The sequence below is a fragment of the Populus alba genome, chromosome 3 (genome assembly GCF_005239225.2).
Source record: "Populus alba chromosome 3, ASM523922v2, whole genome shotgun sequence".
NCBI classification, from domain to species: Eukaryota; Viridiplantae; Streptophyta; class Magnoliopsida; order Malpighiales; family Salicaceae; genus Populus; species Populus alba.
Window position 1 is genome coordinate 15974299 of NC_133286.1, and position 18799 is coordinate 15993097.

The 18799-nt window shown below is 37.5% G+C and overlaps 2 protein-coding genes across 2 annotated transcripts; one reads left to right on the top strand and one right to left on the bottom strand.

Moving 5' to 3' along the window:
- Positions 1–4439: 4439 nt before the first annotated feature.
- On the top strand, positions 4440–11575 carry LOC118028432 (probable polygalacturonase). The gene is made up of 7 exons (XM_073408086.1): positions 4440–4513; positions 4728–5060; positions 6187–6307; positions 6388–6562; positions 6687–6757; positions 6919–7414; positions 11238–11575. The coding sequence occupies exons 1-7, from the start codon at positions 4481–4483 to the stop codon at positions 11458–11460; spliced, it is 1452 nt and encodes a 483-aa protein (XP_073264187.1). The 5' UTR covers positions 4440–4480; the 3' UTR covers positions 11461–11575.
- A 305-nt stretch (positions 11576–11880) lies between these two features.
- On the bottom strand, positions 11881–16335 carry LOC118028433 (mitogen-activated protein kinase homolog MMK2). The gene is made up of 6 exons (XM_035031998.2): positions 15920–16335; positions 14952–15081; positions 14647–14784; positions 13362–13694; positions 12537–12720; positions 11881–12419 (listed from the first exon to the last, which is right to left on the bottom strand). The coding sequence occupies exons 1-6, from the start codon at positions 16132–16134 to the stop codon at positions 12247–12249; spliced, it is 1173 nt and encodes a 390-aa protein (XP_034887889.1). The 5' UTR covers positions 16135–16335; the 3' UTR covers positions 11881–12246.
- Between the last annotated feature and the right edge of the window lie 2464 nt (positions 16336–18799).

Consider the following 18799-nt stretch of genomic DNA (forward strand, 5'->3'; position numbering starts at 1 on the left):
CCTGTAAGACTGAAGCTTAAGAAACACTAGCTCACCAACCAGAAATCCTCTCTTGGTTCTCTTCTTATTAGCTAACTGTTTCATCACGTTCTTTGCCATCTACAATTATCATTTAAGTAACTGACTCATTTCAACTCTCTGCTATAACACTTCATCCACAACAGCTACATTAGTTGTTTCCTGAATGATCATTTCCTTATTAGGAGGCTGGTGACCACCAAATAAGGCCCGGAAATGTGTCATCTTAATAGCTGGTGGTTATTTGAATTGTACCACCATTATGTTGATTGAAGAAATTCAAAATTAATGATCAAATTGAAAAAAAAAAGTGTACATAAAGGCTGAAATTGACCAAATTATGGGCTAAATTAAAAATATTTAAAGTTTATTGATCAATTAAGAATCAAAATGCACAAATTCAGAACCAATAATTAAAAGAAAAAAGTCGGCTAACTTAGAGACTTACAATTGAGTTTGACAAAAGTTAAATTACATGCAATTAAAAGTTTTTGTGTCAATTAAGGATGCATGCAACAATTGGAAGAACAATGACTAAATTAAAACTTTGTTAAATTTCAAATTAAAAACCTTAATTTTTAGGCAATTCACGATGATCAAGTTGGCTTCTTCAAAAAGCTCATTCTAGAGTTCTAGACCTCCTAATGACATGAGTTTTTTTGCAAATAAAAGAGGAACATCCCTTATACAACTCTATTTCCATGAAATTAGATGCTTATATCCCAATTTTATCTTGGAAGTTGTTCCTAACATCTTGTCCCTGATCAATCATCACTAAATTTTCAGATTTGGTGCTGATTAACTTGGTAACTTTAAATGCATAAATGTGGAGTTACAAACCTTCAAATTGAGCAACACTGGATTTAAATGAAATGTATGCATCCTCTTTACCAAATTTAGGTATTCTTAGGAGACAATGACGTCAGAATTGCTTTGACAAAACCTTGAAAATAGACAACACAGTCAGCCATGACAGTTTTAGCTAATTGAGTTGATAACTTCAAACACCTGAATATGAAGCTACAAACCTCTAAATTGATCAAGATTGCATTTCAATAAAAGGTGTGCATTCCCTCTATCAAAATCAGGTGGTCTTAGGCGATGATAATGTTAGAAGTGCTTCGACAGAGCCTTGAAAGTGGGCAATTGTCTTTTACAAATTGCATGGGGTTAGATTAATAATTTTGTTTTTTAATAGTAAAATTACTAATTTAATACTATAATAAAATAATATAATGCCTACTACTCAGGGACACTTTTGTCTTTCTATTTTATTTTTTAAAAAAATAGTGTAATTATTTTGATGCTTTTAAAGACAAAACCAATATAACTCTCTTAGAATGTTTTTTTTTTTTTTGTCATTTTACATTAGTTTTATAGTAAATTTTAAGGCTGCCCCATGGGTATTTTGTAATTTAAATTTATTAAATATTATTTTAAAAAACTTTTGGCACGTGTGGATGACCCTTAACTGTTTTGGGAGGCACGTGTGGGACCATTCGAGTGGCGCGTGTGGGGCCATTTGAGTGACGTGTGCAGAGTTTTTCGATCACCAAACGCTCCCTTCTGCTGCTGTAGCATCTCAAAGGTTTAGGTGCTCTCAACATGATAGGGTGGCACGTGCCCCAAACGCTCCTTAAGTTTGACGCCAATGATTATTTTTTTTTTTCCATATCTCCATATTGAATTCTGCGCTAGCCTCTTTAGAAATTTAGACCAATCCTTGCAATTTATTTTTCCTTCACATTTGATACATGTTCTTTTGATTACTATTTTTTTTTAATTTTGAATTATCTATAAAATTACAAATATTTTTTAATTTCAGCTCTATCATTTGTGAATCTATTAATAATCTATCAAATTATAAATGTTTTTCAATTTTACTTTTAATGTTTTTTTTTTTTTATTTTTTCAAATCTGATCTCCATTTTTTTTTTTGTTTGGGATCATTTTTTAAATTGTTTTTTTTAGTATTTCATAACTTGAGTTTTTTTTAAATCAAATTTTATCCCTGTTTTTTTTGTTGCTATCTTTTTTTTTTTGCAAGTTTTTTTTATTAATATTTTTTTCTTCAAGATTTCAACATTCAAAATTAAATTGGTTGTGAATTAAGCGTCTTGATTGAACTCGGGTTCAGAATTTCATGAATTGTAAGTTCTAGATATTATATTAGGTTTTAAGAGGTTCGCACGAGTTTTTTGTTTTCTTTTTCTCCTTTTCTTTAAGATGATGTTTTCTTATTTTTTATTCTTATTTTTTTAGTTTTTCTTTGTCATTTTTTATGGTTTTCCTTTTATTTTGTTAGCCTTAGGATGACTAGGATCACTGGTTTCAAAGATTAATGCTAGTTCACCTTCTTTTTTTTGTCCCTTTTTAAATTGATTTATTTCAATTTTATCTTTAAAATTTATTTTTCTACTTTTTTTTCTTTAAGATTATTTTAATCTTATGCTCATGGTTGCAGGGTTGGAAAGTTCACCTGGTTTAACAGGGATATTTTTAAAGAAAAATAGTTGTTTGTTTTTACAATCTCAACTTTCAAAATAAGGTTTGTGGGCCAATCTTAAATGGGCTTGTGGTTAGTTTTTTTTTAATTAATTTTTTTTGTTGTATTATTTAAATTATCAATTAAACCAATTACTCGGATATTGAGTTTTTTTTACTCTAGCATTTTTTATGGTGGAAAAAAATCCTAGCCTGCGGTGTGCAGGCAATAAATCTAGTCCAAGCTATAGGGAAAAATATTAAGGTGGGGAGGTTATGAACAAGTGAGCCTGAATCCACCCTCCTGAATTCATTTTCCATGACTGTCACATGATCTGAAGTAAGGGTCGTGAAAAGTGTTGACCTCATACCCTAATTAGCTATGAAGCTCTCTTGTGATCCACTCTGAATGTTGATTACATATTTATGGGCTTGGACATAATATGTGTCTCATTGCTTTATTAGACTTTGGAGGGATGGTTCAATCACAATAAAAAGCCCACAGACTAGTCTACAAATTAGGCCCAAAATGTTCACATAGCCCAACTAGATAGCACTCCCTGGCAGAGGACCCACTATGATTCCCCAGAAGCTCAAATGAGACGCACCCAAAACCAAATCACCCCCCCAAATGCATCCTAGATAAAAATTTAAAAAACTAATGTCATCTCGTGAAAAATTAACTAAAATTTAATTCAACTATACCAGACAAACACTATTTTAAGAACAATAATGTAATAAGTTACATCAATGATAACATTTATATCTAATTATTAGTTTTTTTATATTAAAAATTAAGAGAATAATAGCTCATTAAATATTCATTCACAAAAATAACCCGACAACACATAACATAACATTCAGACCCAACTAATTTTTTTTTTTGAGAAATACTATTCCTATCCACGATAAAAAATACTTATAAAATATGATACACATAGCTCTCTCTGTCTTTTTTTTGGTAACCCGGGGTGTCCGGGTCAGCTTGCGCGCACCACAACTAATCTCCGGGCTTACTGAACATCCTGCAAGCCCAGTGAATATGTAAGGCACTGCGGGGATGACAGACATACGCAAGTGGGACCTGAACTCTGGTGTGGAGGAAGGGAACAAGTCCCTTCAACCACTAGATCACAACCCCATGTGTGTACACATAGCTGTTTTAATTTTTTTTAATTGATTTATTGGTCACCAATCATAAGGATTGAAGGTACATGTATTAAATGAAAGCACACAAACCAGCCACATTTCTCCTAGAAATTAGATTACTTCTATAGAGGCTCGTCACTAAGAACATCATCCCCACGCAGTTCAAAACTACAGGTAGCAAGTTCATTGACTGCTCTACCATGTATATAAACATGCTCATATTCGTTAAACTGCCTTGAATTTCAAGGTAAGTCATCTTTAACCTCTCTATCTTCATCCTCTTACCATGTATAATTCTCTCTATAATCATCTTCTTTAAATTTCATAAATGCACACGCAGCATATTCTCTAAGGCTTCATTCCTCTTGCTCTAGTACTAATTTAAAGCACCAGAGAGTCTTCTAAGCTCAACAAGGAACTGCTAGTTTCCCAGCCTTCTAATCCATCCACCAGCCTCAGAAAGAATCGGATCTCAGTAGGGTTTTTCATGAACTTGCTCCTATAATTTTGATTAAGGCGAAATCACGTCCATATTTAATGGAGGACTTGCCAGCTTTCCATGGTTGCATGTACTTTGAAGCTAAACAAAGTGACATTTTCTTTCTTAGAAGACTACTCTTGTAGTTTTCTACTACACGAGAAGAAAATGAAGTTTTGAATTTTAAGCAATCTGACCAGGGCTAGAATTGTAATTTTCTATGTTTGATCCGCAACGACAAAAAATAACTGTTTATGGTTAATATCCATGAGTGACATTGAGTATATATATTGCACAGATAGCCCATCTGTCTCTGCAATAATAAACCAAAGGACCTGGTTTTCAGCACCAATGGAGTTGTGGACAAGTACAAGAAGATCTAAGGTAAAAATTCTTTGGAATCATGAAAACAATGAAAGCATCATCACATTTTAAAGCATCTTCTCAACTTTCAACACCTTGCTGTTCTTAGGATCGTGTTCTGAGACGTCAGTTATATATCCATTTGCTCTGCTTGTAGATGAAAGAGAAATAAAAATCTCATTTCCATGCATGATTTTACTGACCAGGCTTTCATATTCTTGAATTAAATGAACAGGTGATTGGTGTCAGAGTAGTACTTGTTTCTTTGGTACTGTTATGTACAATTGGTGTAGAGAGCAGAACATCTTTGAAGTGGGATTGTTTTGAGTATGCAGCTGTAAGTTGCAGGGCTCATAGTGCATCAGTGTCAGATTTTGGGGGTGTTGGAGATGGAACAACAGTAAACACAGAGGCTTTTCAAGCTGCAATTGATCATTTGAGCCAGTTCTCATCAGAAGGTGGATCCTTACTCTATGTTCCTCCAGGAAGATGGTTGACTGGGAGTTTCAATCTCACTAGTTATTTCACTCTCTATCTTGACAAAGACGCTGTTCTGCTCGGTTCTCAGGTTAGAATTTGTTAAGTTTCTTAATTATTTTTTAATGTAAAATTGAACTTGCTGATTTCCTCTTTCTTTCCTTTATTCCATTTACTTAGTAGCCCTTTCTTCAGTTCTTGCTCTAGATCGGTCTAATAATATAAATTTGTTTGGATGCCTAGAAGATGCTCTCCTCTTTCCTCCCATGGCCCATAAGAGAAATAACATAGTTCTTCATTCTTGCCAGAAATTTGGTTTAATTACTAATTCGTTCTTCTCCATTATGATGTTATTTTCATAAAGAGGAAAGAAAGAGGAAAGAAAAAAGGGGGTCTCCTTGAAATGGTGGTTGAAAGTAGTTCAGTTAGATAAATGGACCAACTTTCCTAGGCTGCTATGGCCCAGTAACTACCAGTAGAAACTTATGCAATAAATATTGTGGGCCTAAATTGGAAAGTGCACCTTGAAGGAGCATGATTGAAGATTATCGGCTTCACAAGCTAGACAGGTACACTCTGTGTCCATATGATTTTGTTGTGTTTGATATGTTTGGCGAGTAAAGGTGACTGGGTATGAGAGGTGGAACAAAAATGAACTACGACAGTGGACAAATTAAGATTGCTTTTATATATTATATCCCTTGCCTGCAACGAACACCAATACAAGTATGAAGTTGTATTATGATATCTTGTTCAGTCTCATATGCCAAGCACACCTTCAGAATCATCAAGAATGAATAGAGGTGCAAAATGACCAAAAAGAAAAAGAAAAGGAAAAGAATTGTAGATGTGGGGATGAAGATAAGAAAGATATAGTACGGTCATAGGTTAATTAATATGAGTTCCATCAGGTTAAGATTCTTATATATCCAATACCAGAGAAACAAAAATGAAAAAAATATCTGGTTTATGCATTAATTTCCAGTTTTACTCAGAAAGCTGGCAAAGCTCTTTTAATTCCACTGCTGGTGCTTGCAAATATTATAAATTTATCCTAATATAGCAATGATGTATCAATATTTCCATCCTAGTTAGAGAGTCCCCTAAGTACTACCCAAGTTGGAAGATGCCTTTAGCTATTTGTTGAAAGGTATGGGGACCCACCACCCTTTACAAATGATAAATTAATTTTTCCTGCATTTTGAACATTTCATCAGGATGAAAGTGAATATCCACTGATTGAGCCCCTGCCATCCTATGGTAGAGGAAGAGATGCAGATGGTGCAAGGTTTAGCAGTCTTATTTTTGGAAACAACCTCACAGATGTTGTAATAACTGGTATAATATCAATAACTCCTTTTCTAAAGTAAAAAGCATAGTATTTCACATATTGACTATGAACATATTCGGCTTTACAGGCGCCAATGGCACAATCGATGGCCAGGGTGAACTCTGGTGGACAAAATTCCGTGCCGGAGAGCTGAATCACACCAGGCCTTACCTGATAGAAATCATGTTCTCTACTAACATTCAAATATCCAATCTTACATTGATCAATTCCCCATCATGGAATGTTCATCCTGTTTATTGCAGGTATTTCTCCTTGTGCATGGTTGTTACTAGTAGTTGCATGCTTCGCTCTTACTTCTCTGGTGTTGATACTTCCCTTAAATATTCCGTTCGAAGAATGTGTATTGATATATTAAATGCAATGCAGCAATGTTGTAGTTCAAGGCTTGACAATTCTTGCACCTGTGAGATCTCCAAACACTGATGGGATCAACCCAGGTAAACATGAAGAAATTGAATTTGCTTCTATAGAGTATAAAGCGAGAACAGTTTTTCATACTTGGTACTTTTTCATAAAACTGAAAAGAATGCCAGAATGTCATTCTGAAATTCTGAACATGCATGTGACGGTTGAGTTATTGGTTCTGTAACTTCTTCAGATTCTTGCACAAACACCAGAATCCAGGACTGTTACATTGTGTCCGGAGATGATTGTGTGGCTGTTAAGAGTGGTTGGGATGAGTATGGTATTGCTTTTGGGATGCCTACCAAGCAAGTTGTTATCAGAAGGCTGACATGCATTTCACCGACCAGCGCAGTGATTGCACTAGGGAGCGAGATGTCTGGGGGGATTGAGGATGTTCGGGCAGAAGACATCACAGCTATTGATTCAGAATCAGGTGTTAGAATCAAAACTGCTGTAGGAAGAGGAGGTTATGTAAAAGACATATATGTAAGAGGGATGACATTGAAAACAATGAAATGGGTCTTTTGGATGACAGGAAATTATGGTTCTCATCCTGACAACAACTACGATCCCAATGCAATTCCTGTGATTCAGAATATCAATTATCGTGATGTGGTTGCCGAGAATGTGACAATGGCAGCTAGATTAGAGGGCATAGCTGGTGATCCCTTCACTGGAATCTGTTGGGTGCGGAATTCGGTGACCGGTGATGAACTGATAATTGCTCAACGGAGGGATAAGCACACTGAGACACAATATTTTACGTGGTTCGGCAAAACCGCCTACATCCACGGGAGAGAGTCCATTTTATTAGAGTAGAGAAAGAATACAATAAATACATGGAGGAGGATCATCCACTCAACTCACATCTCTGCTGCCCTTGCAGCTGCAGGGCTGCTGCCCATGGCAGCAGCCCTTTCTTTTCTCTTCACTCTTTCACACACTCACGTTATTCTCCCTCTCACAAATTTAGCTCTCTTTGCATGCCTCTTTTATAGGCATTCTCCAGCACATGTAGGGGACAAGACTCCCTTAAAACATGCCACCATTAGTGGCACTAATGATGCTGCCACTTGCTTAGTGGTGGTGGCCACTTTGTTTGGTGGTAGGGTAGTCCCACTAATGGCAATACCTAACAATCACCCCCTTTGCCATTTATGTGGGCAATTGTCCTCTTGCTTCATCAGCACAAGCTTGCATTCTGCAGCTTTTCCAAGCTTACCATTCCGAGAGCGTCCGTGGCCAAGTTTACAGGTACTCGCCAAACCTTTCAATCACCAGAGTCACCAAAGCACACCCTTGCTTACACCAAAGGATCACTTCAACCAGATGGTCTCACACATCACATCTGAAGAGTGTTAACGCTTGTCTCTGGGACAGAACATTCCCCTTCGAGCGTATCATTCATGCTCGGTCCGGAATGATTCATCAAGCCTCACACCAAGACTTACAACACCCCCTCAAACTGATATTCCCAAGTGCGACAGTCATTATCTGAGTATCTCGATATGATCACAAGCCCACCACTCTTCCAAGAGTCTACTCATCCAGGAGTTGCGCCTGCCCTCTGTTCCACCGTAGGAACCACGCCTTACTTCTCCATGAGTCTCTCGCTCTTAGTCGTAAGAGTCCAGGTAGCTCTCCACCTTTAACCATGGGGACAGCCCATTAAAGGTTGATCCATATTTGTCTTCATACTCTGAGTATTACAATGCCATCTCCGAGCTCACCACCTTGACAAGAGTCAACTCGTTCCCGGAACCTGCGCATGCCCTCTGCTCCTTCATAGCAGCCGCGTCTTAATGCTCCACAAGTTATCCACTTATTGTCCAAGGCAAATGTCTTCTAGCTCATTGATCTTTAGCATAGGGGCAATATCCATGAAAGTCAATCCTGCAATTGTCTTCATACTCATCATAGCCACTTCATTGGCTATCCATCTGTCCACTTATATCTAGCCATCACATCGGCTTTGGGGCGTTCTGAACTGGGGCTCCTATCATGGCCCTCACACCTTCTCCTGAGGTGTCTCCGCTCGTCGTCATGCGGCGGTCTGAACTGGGCTCATTTCATGGCCCTCACACCTTCCATCCGAGGTGTCTCCGCTCGTCTTGGAGCGGTCTCATCCTCCTTCATCGGGATGACTCCAGTGGCTTCAAGATTCTCTACCACCATGTGGACTTGGGAGAGATTACTGCCACTGACTACATAGAAAGAGAAAGTTGCGGTATACTCCTCGCAATTCTCCACCTCGATTTCTATGTTTGGAGCTTCTACGCCTTTCTGCTTGACAGCTCCACCTACACCACTCTCTTTGGTGTCTTCGCCTTTTATCATAGGCATTTGCACCCCCTCAATTAGGTGCCTCTGCAACAGCTCTCTTTCCATCCTTGCAGGCATTGGAAAGGTCTTCGCCTGTTGTCTTCATCAAGAGCATAAAAGACTTCCTGTTGTACAAACTTTAACAGTCTCTGCTCTGAGCTTCATCTGGGAACACTTCTTCTCCTTGCACCTGTTGTCTTATTTCAGTACCTCGTTGGATCCTTCGGGTACTCTTGCACAATCTCCGTGTGCCCTTGTGCAATTTCTGTTCTCCAGATTTCTCCCTATTCCTTGCTTATGTTTGACAGCAGCTCATCCTGTCACAACACCTGGCCAAGTCAAAATAGGGTGCCAATCTTCATCCCCTTGCTGTATTTCTCTTCCATTATCAGGGTCTTCATCAATTCTCCCCTCGAGAAATCACAGTCACCGAATCTAACTTCTTTGGAGAAATCACCACTCCATCAGATCCTTGATCATACGGAACCCAACTGTTCCCCTTATGCCGTCATCCTGCTAGTCTTCAATCGTTTCATTACAAACTGCTATATATACGAAAATAGTACCGTATGGATAATCCTTCCACTAAGCAAGTTCCCAGGAAAGATTGGAGGGGTCACAACGGTCCCGCTTAAAACCCAATCTCCTAGACAGAACTTCTTAGGCTATATCTATCCATCGTACTGTCTCTCCGTATATACAACCATTTGCTAGCTTTGTTGCGGCTCTCCTTTGCAAGTGATCTGGGTATCCTGGCTTCATACCTGATTTCTCAACATCTGGCGAGACTACCAGTGCTTAGATTCGTCAAGATTGGACTTCGTCAATTTCCACTCTCCACCTCTAATTGTTCACATAACCGGGTGTCTAGAGTGTCCCAATTTTGCCTTCCATCAAGGCATTAAATTTCCCCATTTAACATTACAGCACATGTAATTGGGTAAACATGTGCACCTTCTTCTCCTTCATCTCCATCGACCTCAATCCAGACCTTCAGATGCCTCCTGATCGGGCAATCTCTCTTTAATTATTCACCACTGCCATTTTTGGTCTCAAATCTCAACGATCGGACCGTACCATTGCATCCGGAATGATCAAGTTAGCTGGAAACATGTCTTGAATCGTCCAAATCGCACATCCGACGGCTAAGATTTGATCAAAACAATTCTGGCCTGATCAACGGCTCAGATTCAATCTCAGATCCGGTTGCACGTAGGATCAGCTGCACTGGATCCTATCCCTCGGCTCGCGGCTCGGCTCAGTTCCAACTCGGCTCGGCTCAACTCGGCTCGGCTCTCATTTAGCTCGGCTCGGCTCCGCGGCGCTGACGTGGCAGTGGGCCCCACTTAGCTGACGTCACCATTATGTCATGCTGATGTCATCATGGGCCATGCTTACTGTGCATGCTGACGTCACAAATTACGTCATGATGACGTCACCCTTATCCGGGTCAGCCGCGTGGGTCGGGTCGTCTGGTATTCGGGTCGGGTCAGCCATCCGGGCGAAGAAGACGCGTGTGACGCGTGGCGTGCGTCTGCGCGCGTGGCCAGTCACCTCGCCGGAGCGTGACGGCGCGTGAAGGAGATTCCGATGTCCGATTTCGACGCGGTTTTCACCAGTGGCTTCGTCTCTTCCTCCTCTACACAGTGGTATGGTCAAAACACAATTTTGACAACTTTCATTTTTGAGCAAAAAATCAAACACCACTTTAACCATATGCTCTGATACCAATTGTTGGGTGCGGAATCCGGTGACCGGTGATGAACTGATAATTGCTCAACGGAGGGATAAGCACACTGAGACACAATATTTTACGTGGTTCGGCAAAACCGCCTACATCCACGGGAGAGAGTCCATTTTATTAGAGTAGAGAAAGAATACAATAAATACATGGAGGAGGATCATCCACTCAACTCACATCTCTGCTGCCCTTGCAGCTGCAGGGCTGCTGCCCATGGCAGCAGCCCTTTCTTTTCTCTTCACTCTTTCACACACTCACGTTATTCTCCCTCTCACAAATTTAGCTCTCTTTGCATGCCTCTTTTATAGGCATTCTCCAGCACATGTAGGGGACAAGACTCCCTTAAAACATGCCACCATTAGTGGCACTAATGATGCTGCCACTTGCTTAGTGGTGGTGGCCACTTTGTTTGGTGGTAGGGTAGTCCCACTAATGGCAATACCTAACAGAATCTGCATATCTAATGTGACCATTGGACTTGCACGGAATCGAAAGAAACTTCAGTGGAACTGCTCTGATGTTGCAGGGATTACAAGTGAAGTGACCCCAAAACCTTGTGATCTGTTATCAGATCAGGGACCAGGAAAGATTGGAGCATGCAATTATCCAGAAGATAACCTGCCAATTGAGAATATGGAGGTTCAGACGTGCTCTTCCATGTTGGTGACATGAAAAAAGTTTCTGTATATTGGAATGTGTTTTCCGTTGGTTCTAATTGTATTATAGTGTGATTTATGTAGCAAACAAAATTTGGTTATTGTGATGATAAATGAAATATCCATGGAAACTGTCAGGCTGCACAAGTAAATCAACCTAATGGTAAGACAAATGGTATTCCAAGCACTCAATTTGAAATTCCATGGAATTTATATAATGATTGCATAAATAATTGCAGCTTCGCTATATTTTTATTTTCCTTTAGATGTCTTGTTAAACCATTCACTGAAAAAGAACAAAGTACCAGTCCTAGGAGAAAAGAACATCTACAAAAATTTTAAGCACTCAACCCCAGCTTGCTCTGCAGCAAGTTCAACACCCAAGTTCACCAAGAAACAAGCAAACATCAGCATGGTTTACAAAACACGGCAAAAATGTAAAACAAACAGTTTTTATTAACATCTCGATTTTATTGGAGAATCATAAAGGGGAAAAAATAGATACTGGATCCATCATATGATCATACAACACATGATCCTTGCTTTGCTCCTTAGATCAAATCCCCAAATTCTAGTACTCACGATAATCAATTCTACTTTTTACAATGCACTTCAGGCATTAACATTTTATATAAGCACCCAAATGTGTCAGAAGTTATGCTAACTTCGTGATCATTAAATAAGTTCAGCTTTTAGGTTCTAAGAATGTGGTGTTCGTATTCTCGAGAAAATGATGAATGGAGGACATTCCCAAGAAGAAGCTATTCCATTTCCCAACATCTTTCAGCATAATCCTTTTCTCCTAACAGGGTAGATCCGGATTGAACTTCACTGATTCCCTCCAGATGAGCTCTTTGATGTGCTCTTCAGTACATGATGGGTGCTCAAAATCAAAATGAAAAGGCCTGGGGCAGACAGGCTCATCATTGATGTCATGGAGAGATGACACGTATGAGTGACAAAGAGCCTCATCGACTGCAAACACATGAAGAAGCGTGACCATCTAAGAGTGAAGGAAAAAACAAAAAGGGCTCGAACTACAAGCCGCTACTTAAAAATGTCTCAAGTAAAATTTGAACTCTATCTTTATACCAGTGATGCGGTTATTGGGATCAAACACAAGCATTTTCTCCAGTAGATCAACAGCTCCTGGAGACATATTGGGAAACCTAGCCGAGAAATTTTGCTTTTTGTATTGTGGAAGCTGTCTAACATATCTTCGGGCATTATTACTTCGCAGAAAGCCAAGGCTAGCATCATCGGGTGAACCTATCAACTTTAAACAAAAATAAAAGGAATGAATTGATGGTTGTTAGTGAACACTAAATAAATAAACAAGTTCTCTTCCTCAGTTTTGTCACAATTAAAACAATCAAGAGATATGTGCTGTTCTTTTCTGGAATAAGAATTTAGCAGCACCACAGGCTAGAATCATCAGTGCATGTCATGATGTTTCTAACACCATGTCAAAAACCAATCATCTGTTTTCTTTACAGACAATGCAATCAAATATCTTACAGGCGATGCAATCAAATATCTTGAGATGTGTGACTATTTGCAAGCCACCACGCATATAGAACACTGATGGTGATTTTCATGTCTAAATCGACACATCCATTACTAATCAATCTAACAAGAGAGTAAACATCAACTAGTATATATAAATTACTAGCCTCATGTTCACTAGTGGTATGAAGGTCACTTAACAAAACCATTATGGCAAGCTATACTCAGAGCAGGATTTCTTGGAAGGAAATATAGAGGAGTGAGGAGGTGGCAGGGGCTGAGGGGGGTACTAAACCAGACTGGCCTTCCATCTAGTATGACTGAACCACTGATCCTATATCATAGAGTGCATAAAAGGTGTAAAGGAAGATGCAGCAAAAATTAACTACACATGAGGCCCAAAAGGCATACCTCTGTAATAAGCCTCAGCTGATGAACATAATCTTTCCCTGGAAATAAAGGTTCTCTGGTCATAATCTCACCAAGTATGCAACCAACAGACCAAATGTCAATTGCAGCAGTGTACTCTGAGCAATTAAGGAGCAACTCCGGTGCTCTGTACCAACGAGTGACCACATACTCAGTCATGAAATCTGTTTCAGATGTTGTCCTAGCCAACCCAAAGTCTCCAATTTTAAGGTCACAATTTGAATTGAGAAGCAAATTGCTGGGCTTAAGATCACGATGCAGAACATTGGCTGAGTGTACATATTTCAATCCTCGCAATAACTGATATAAGAAGTACTGCAAAAGGTTCATTGAGAATCTATTAATCCCATATGCAATGTCAAAGTCAATTTTATTCAAGCAAGTCATGACATATTAACTCAAATTTTACAACATAAAAATTCCAGATTTTGACGACATGGGTAATGTCCCAGTACACAAGTTCAACATTTTGACAAATGACTGTTCAAATATCGTATTGTCACAGTAAAAGTGGACATTATGAAGGTGCTTTATTTTCTCTAAACTTTAGAGTACTTTTTACCGACAACATCTATTTAAGCTGGATTCTTGTTAGTTACTCTGGACTGAAGAGTCAATAACGTTGTTATTTGAGTTCATTAGCTATTTTATCATTGCATACACTAAGCAACAGGAAGAAGCAAAAGAAACTGGTTTATGTACATCAGGTTAGTCAATGCAAGCATTCATTTACCTTTTGCAACGAAGCGCCCGAAAGAGAAATGGAAGCCTAAATTTATACAGATTATGAGTTAGGCTGCTTTAAGATTCTAAATTTTCAATTGTTCTCGTTAATTTTCTTCACAAGAGAGCCAAGCACTTCATACTGTTATGATATTTAGTTAATGCAAGCATTCATTCATCTTTTTGCATAGAAGCTCCAGAAACGGAAGTGGAAGCCTATATTATACAGATTATAAGTTATCATGGCTGCTTTGAGATTCTAAATATGGAATTGTTCTCATTAAATTTCTTCGAAACAAAGTCAAGCACTTCAAACTGCTATAAGTTGAGGGATAAAATCCCCAAGTTTTAGTAATCATCATGGTACCATTTATTTCCTTTCTTGCTGCTATGATCTTTATTGAAAGAAAATTTGAATTTTATGATTCCAAGGTGTGATCAGAGAATCTAATAAGACAACAAGCAAGCACATAGATAAGCTATCAAGTTTTTCACTAAAAGAGTCACAAGGTATAAGGCCTAAACACTGTTCTTGGTGCCATACCTGACAATGATCATCATTCAGTGCTTGATCAGAACGAATAATCTGATGAAGATCAGTGTCCATTAATTCATAAACAATGTAGACATCATTGAAGGCCTCCTTTTTGGGTGGCCGTATTATGTCCCTGATAGCAATAACCTGCAGAAAAGAAAGAAGTGGAAATCTAAACACACGAGGCATATGGAAGAGTGATGAATGTAGAACCACTAGTGAACACAATAATATAGGTAAAAGAGAAAGAAGTGATGAGGCATATGTGACCAACAAGTACCATGAATTTAACCCTAGGTAAATTACATGCTTACATTTTCATGATCCATGTGTCGGAGAAGCATAATTTCCCTCAGTGTCCTTTTAGCATCTATTCTGTTGTCAAATGCATTACCAATCTTCTTTATAGCAACTTCCTCATGCGTATCTGAATTCACAGCAGCACTGAAAAGAGCATGCACAATAAGAAGTTAAAAACCACTCTTCCCACCACTCAATATACTGGTCTCATGAATGGAGGACATGAAGAAATCTTTCTGAGAAGTGGAGGAACAAGAAAGTATACCTGACTTATGTTCCAGCCACGAAAAATATAACATACATAGAAACAATGGCTTAAGGATATGAAAAAACGCAATATAGTCACCGATAAGTATAAATGGAACTGGCAACTCCTACATGGCATGAACGTGAAACTTAATGACAACTCATCATGATCCCAGAGAAACAAATTGAAACTATCATGAGAAAAATGCAACGGATTCTCTCAAGATCTTTAATAAAGCACAAAATTATACATTAGGTACTATTTATTTTTGGGAATGCCTCTCTTTCCTCCGTGGAAAGTCTTGATCTTTCTGGAAAACACAAAGAGTTATACCGAACTGAGAAAAAACTTAAATAACCTATTAAAGAAAGTAACATCGATAACCCACAAGCAACAGCTGTGTGCATGAGATAAATTAACAAACAAAAATTCAGCAAATGCACCCCAAGTTTCAAATTCAGCAACATGAAGCACAGATTGAATAAAAGAAGCATATTTATGAAAAAATAAATAAAAAAGAAGTTCAACTGATCAATTAAAGAAAGCTTCGATAGCCATGGAAGTGACAACCAAAAGAACCCAATAACAAAAAGATAACTGAAAACCCTCCAAAACCCATTTCCCATATAGGTTAAAAACCGCAATTAAAAGATCAAAACGGAGGAGGTTATATATCAAATCACACCATGAAAGAATGAGTAAAATCCCAAAAACCCAGAAACAGAAAACACTTACCAGACAATGCCATAAGCACCACGACCAATAGGTCTAATAGGAGGGACATACTTGCTAGAAACCTCAAACAAGTTACCATAAACATTATACTGAACATAACGACCTCCATGAGTTAAGACTCCTTTTATTTTACTCCCATGGTGATGACCAGCTCCTCCTCCCTCTGATGTTGAACCAGAGCTGCTAGACTCTTTAGTGGTATTAATAGCAGCCATAAAGCCAAGCTTCTCTCTCGCAAAATCTCTTCTTTTCCCTTTGTGTTCGGTCTTCTTTTTCAGAGTAGAAGAAGAAACAAAATGGAAAGTTTCGTTGTTGCCTAGTTGAATAAAAAGCAGGGAGCTTTCTGTGGAGGTTTGAGTGTCCGTGAAATGAAGCTGACCTTTTCTTTTCTAACGTTCAAACTTTTTTTTCCTATGAAAAAGAAAGAAAATGAAAGTTTTGAATGGTTTGATTTACTACGTTTTAACACCCAGCCGCCTCGCAGCCAGTCATAGCATGCCACTTGTCCGTGGATTTTAATACCTCATTTCAAGATCTTAACATTTTTTTTTATTAAAAAAAAATATTATTTATGGGAGGCCATACTATGCTTTTAGCCTTTCTTTTTTTCGTCTTCTGTTTAAGAGATCTTTGGACCATTTCTTTTTATATCGAAATTGCTGGTCTTTTCAATCAGACTTTTTTTTTTTTATGATAGTTTTTTTTATTTAAATTTACATATTAAGAAAGAAAAAAATAACCGAAAACTACCAAGATATTTTTAATGTGAACCCTTGTATCAAATTATATACATAAGCTGTAAATCAAATGATTTAAAATATATATTACCCTGGTTTATTGTTTTTTTTTTTTTAGTTTTTATTAGTAAAGATATCATTTACTTTTAAAATAAGTAACAATCAAAAGAATGAGGATCAAATTAATGAGGACCAAATTTAATAGATAAAATTTTTTTAATAAAAATATGATAAGAAAAAAACAAATAGCAATTATAAAAATAAGGACCAAAGTTAATATAAAAATAAAATTTTAAGAGATGAAATTGAAAAATAAATATTCAAAATAAAATATATATACCAATCAAAAGTTTGAGGATTAAATTTAATATAATCAGCAAATAATGACATTTCTAAATTTTTCACAACTTCCAGAAAGTGTTTTCCCCCTAAATTTTTCAGGAAACACTTTCCTGAAAACCAAGCCAAATTTTTCTTTTACTGGAAAGTGTTTTCCATTAACTAACTTTCCTACTGGCAAACAAACACAAGAAAGTTTGGAAAGTGATTTTCCAGAAACCACTTTCCGGAAAACAGACACAACTAAAAGGAAAACATTTTTCTAAAAACCAAGTTAAATTTTTCTTTGACTGAAATTGACTGGAAAGTGTTTTCCGTTGACCAACTTTTCTAATGACAAACAAACACGGGAAAGTTTGGAAAATGATTTCCCGGAAACTACTTTCTGGAAAATAAACATGGCCTTAGAAGAAAATATTATGCCCTCTTAAATCATAAACTTGCGACAGCATTACACCTACATATTAACCACTAAACTACAATTTGAAGCTGTAAAGTAAATTATTTAAAATATATATTAACCTGGTTTATTTATCATTGTAAAATAATTAGACACGTCATGTTGAGTGGATAAATCATTTTATTTCATGTATTTGAAGCTGAATTAACAATGGAGTGAAGATCTGTGACTAAAAATATGCAATTCCCATTGCCCATTAATTGGTCTGTCTGTTTTTTAAAATAATCTACCGTAAAGAAAATAATGTACAATAATTATTGTAGACAAGTCATTAATTCCCTATCTTCACCTTCGTTATAGTTTCTAAGCAAGACCAAGAAGTATATATAGTCTCTCTTAAATGAATAAGATGGTCAAATTTTATACGCCCTTCTTTCGTTGACCAAAAACATTTTTGAGGTTGCAAAAACAACACTTAATTGTACTTCGAAGACCAGGTAGAATACATTACCACACAAGTGTGTGTTTATATATTTGTTATATATATATATATATATATATATATATATATATATTAACAAATTGGAGTTCATCAATGGCGGTCCGTTGCCTTGGTCATATGTGGTCACCGGCCTCTTCAGTAATTACTTTAAAAGCACTGTACATGTGCGTGCTCTAGAAAGTGTCAAAGCAAATCCACAGATCGATCTACCAGTAATAAACTCGCTGCTTTATGGATTTGGTGGTTGCGGGGTCATGGGATTTATGTGCATTTGCCTCTCAATCCCTCACGCCCTGGTTTCTTTTTTACTTGGCAGGTGAAGCATGATAGCAACTTCTATTGCTTTGCTTTTCCATGCACATGCCTCGCCTATCTCTGTCCAGATTCTCAGCATTTCCTCCGTATTTTGATGATGATATAGCAATTAATGAGAATGGCGAAAACACAAAAAAAATAAAAAAAAATCGTCCTTTTAGTTTGCTGGAGAGGATGCAGGGCATTCATTGCTCGGTTGCCTTCATCAGACAATGCAGATAGCGTAAGAGAATCTGCAATATGAGATCACCCCTTGTAATTTTCAACTCATAAGCTGTTAAAAAACTTCAGATAAACTTAGCTCAACTGGGCTTTCTTGGTTGATAATCTTGGGCGGTGTAATTACCTGGGAAAAAAAAAACAAAAAACACTCCATTAATGGCTTCGTATAGTATATTGTTTGAAGAACGTTGCTTTCTTGTAGAGAGAAGGGATGACTGTAGATAGCAAGTAAGAAGAAGATGATTCCAATCTTCTCTCATTGCTTTGCTTTTCTGTATATAAAGTTTGATTGGATTCAGTTTGATCTGATAAACCGACCCACGAACAAAAAGCGAGCACAAATCCAAATCATTACAAGTTAACAA

Excerpts from the sequence above, each read along its gene's own strand:
- LOC118028432 (XM_073408086.1), top strand. The coding sequence starts at position 4,481 with ATGGAGTTGTGGACAAGTACAAGAAGATCTAAG. Across the intron at positions 5,061-6,186 it reads CTGTTCTGCTCGGTTCTCAG|GATGAAAGTGAATATCCACT; the intron begins GTTAGAATTTGT and ends ACATTTCATCAG. Across the intron at positions 7,415-11,237 it reads TTCACTGGAATCTGTTGGGT|AATCTGCATATCTAATGTGA; the intron begins GCGGAATTCGGT and ends AATACCTAACAG.
- LOC118028433 (XM_035031998.2), bottom strand. The coding sequence starts at position 16,134 with ATGGCTGCTATTAATACCACTAAAGAGTCTAGCAGCTCTGGTTCAACA. Across the intron at positions 14,785-14,951 it reads GACACATGGATCATGAAAAT|GTTATTGCTATCAGGGACAT; the intron begins GTAAGCATGTAA and ends TCTTTTCTGCAG. Across the intron at positions 12,721-13,361 it reads AGCTGAGGCTTATTACAGAG|TTGATAGGTTCACCCGATGA; the intron begins GTATGCCTTTTG and ends TTTTGTTTAAAG.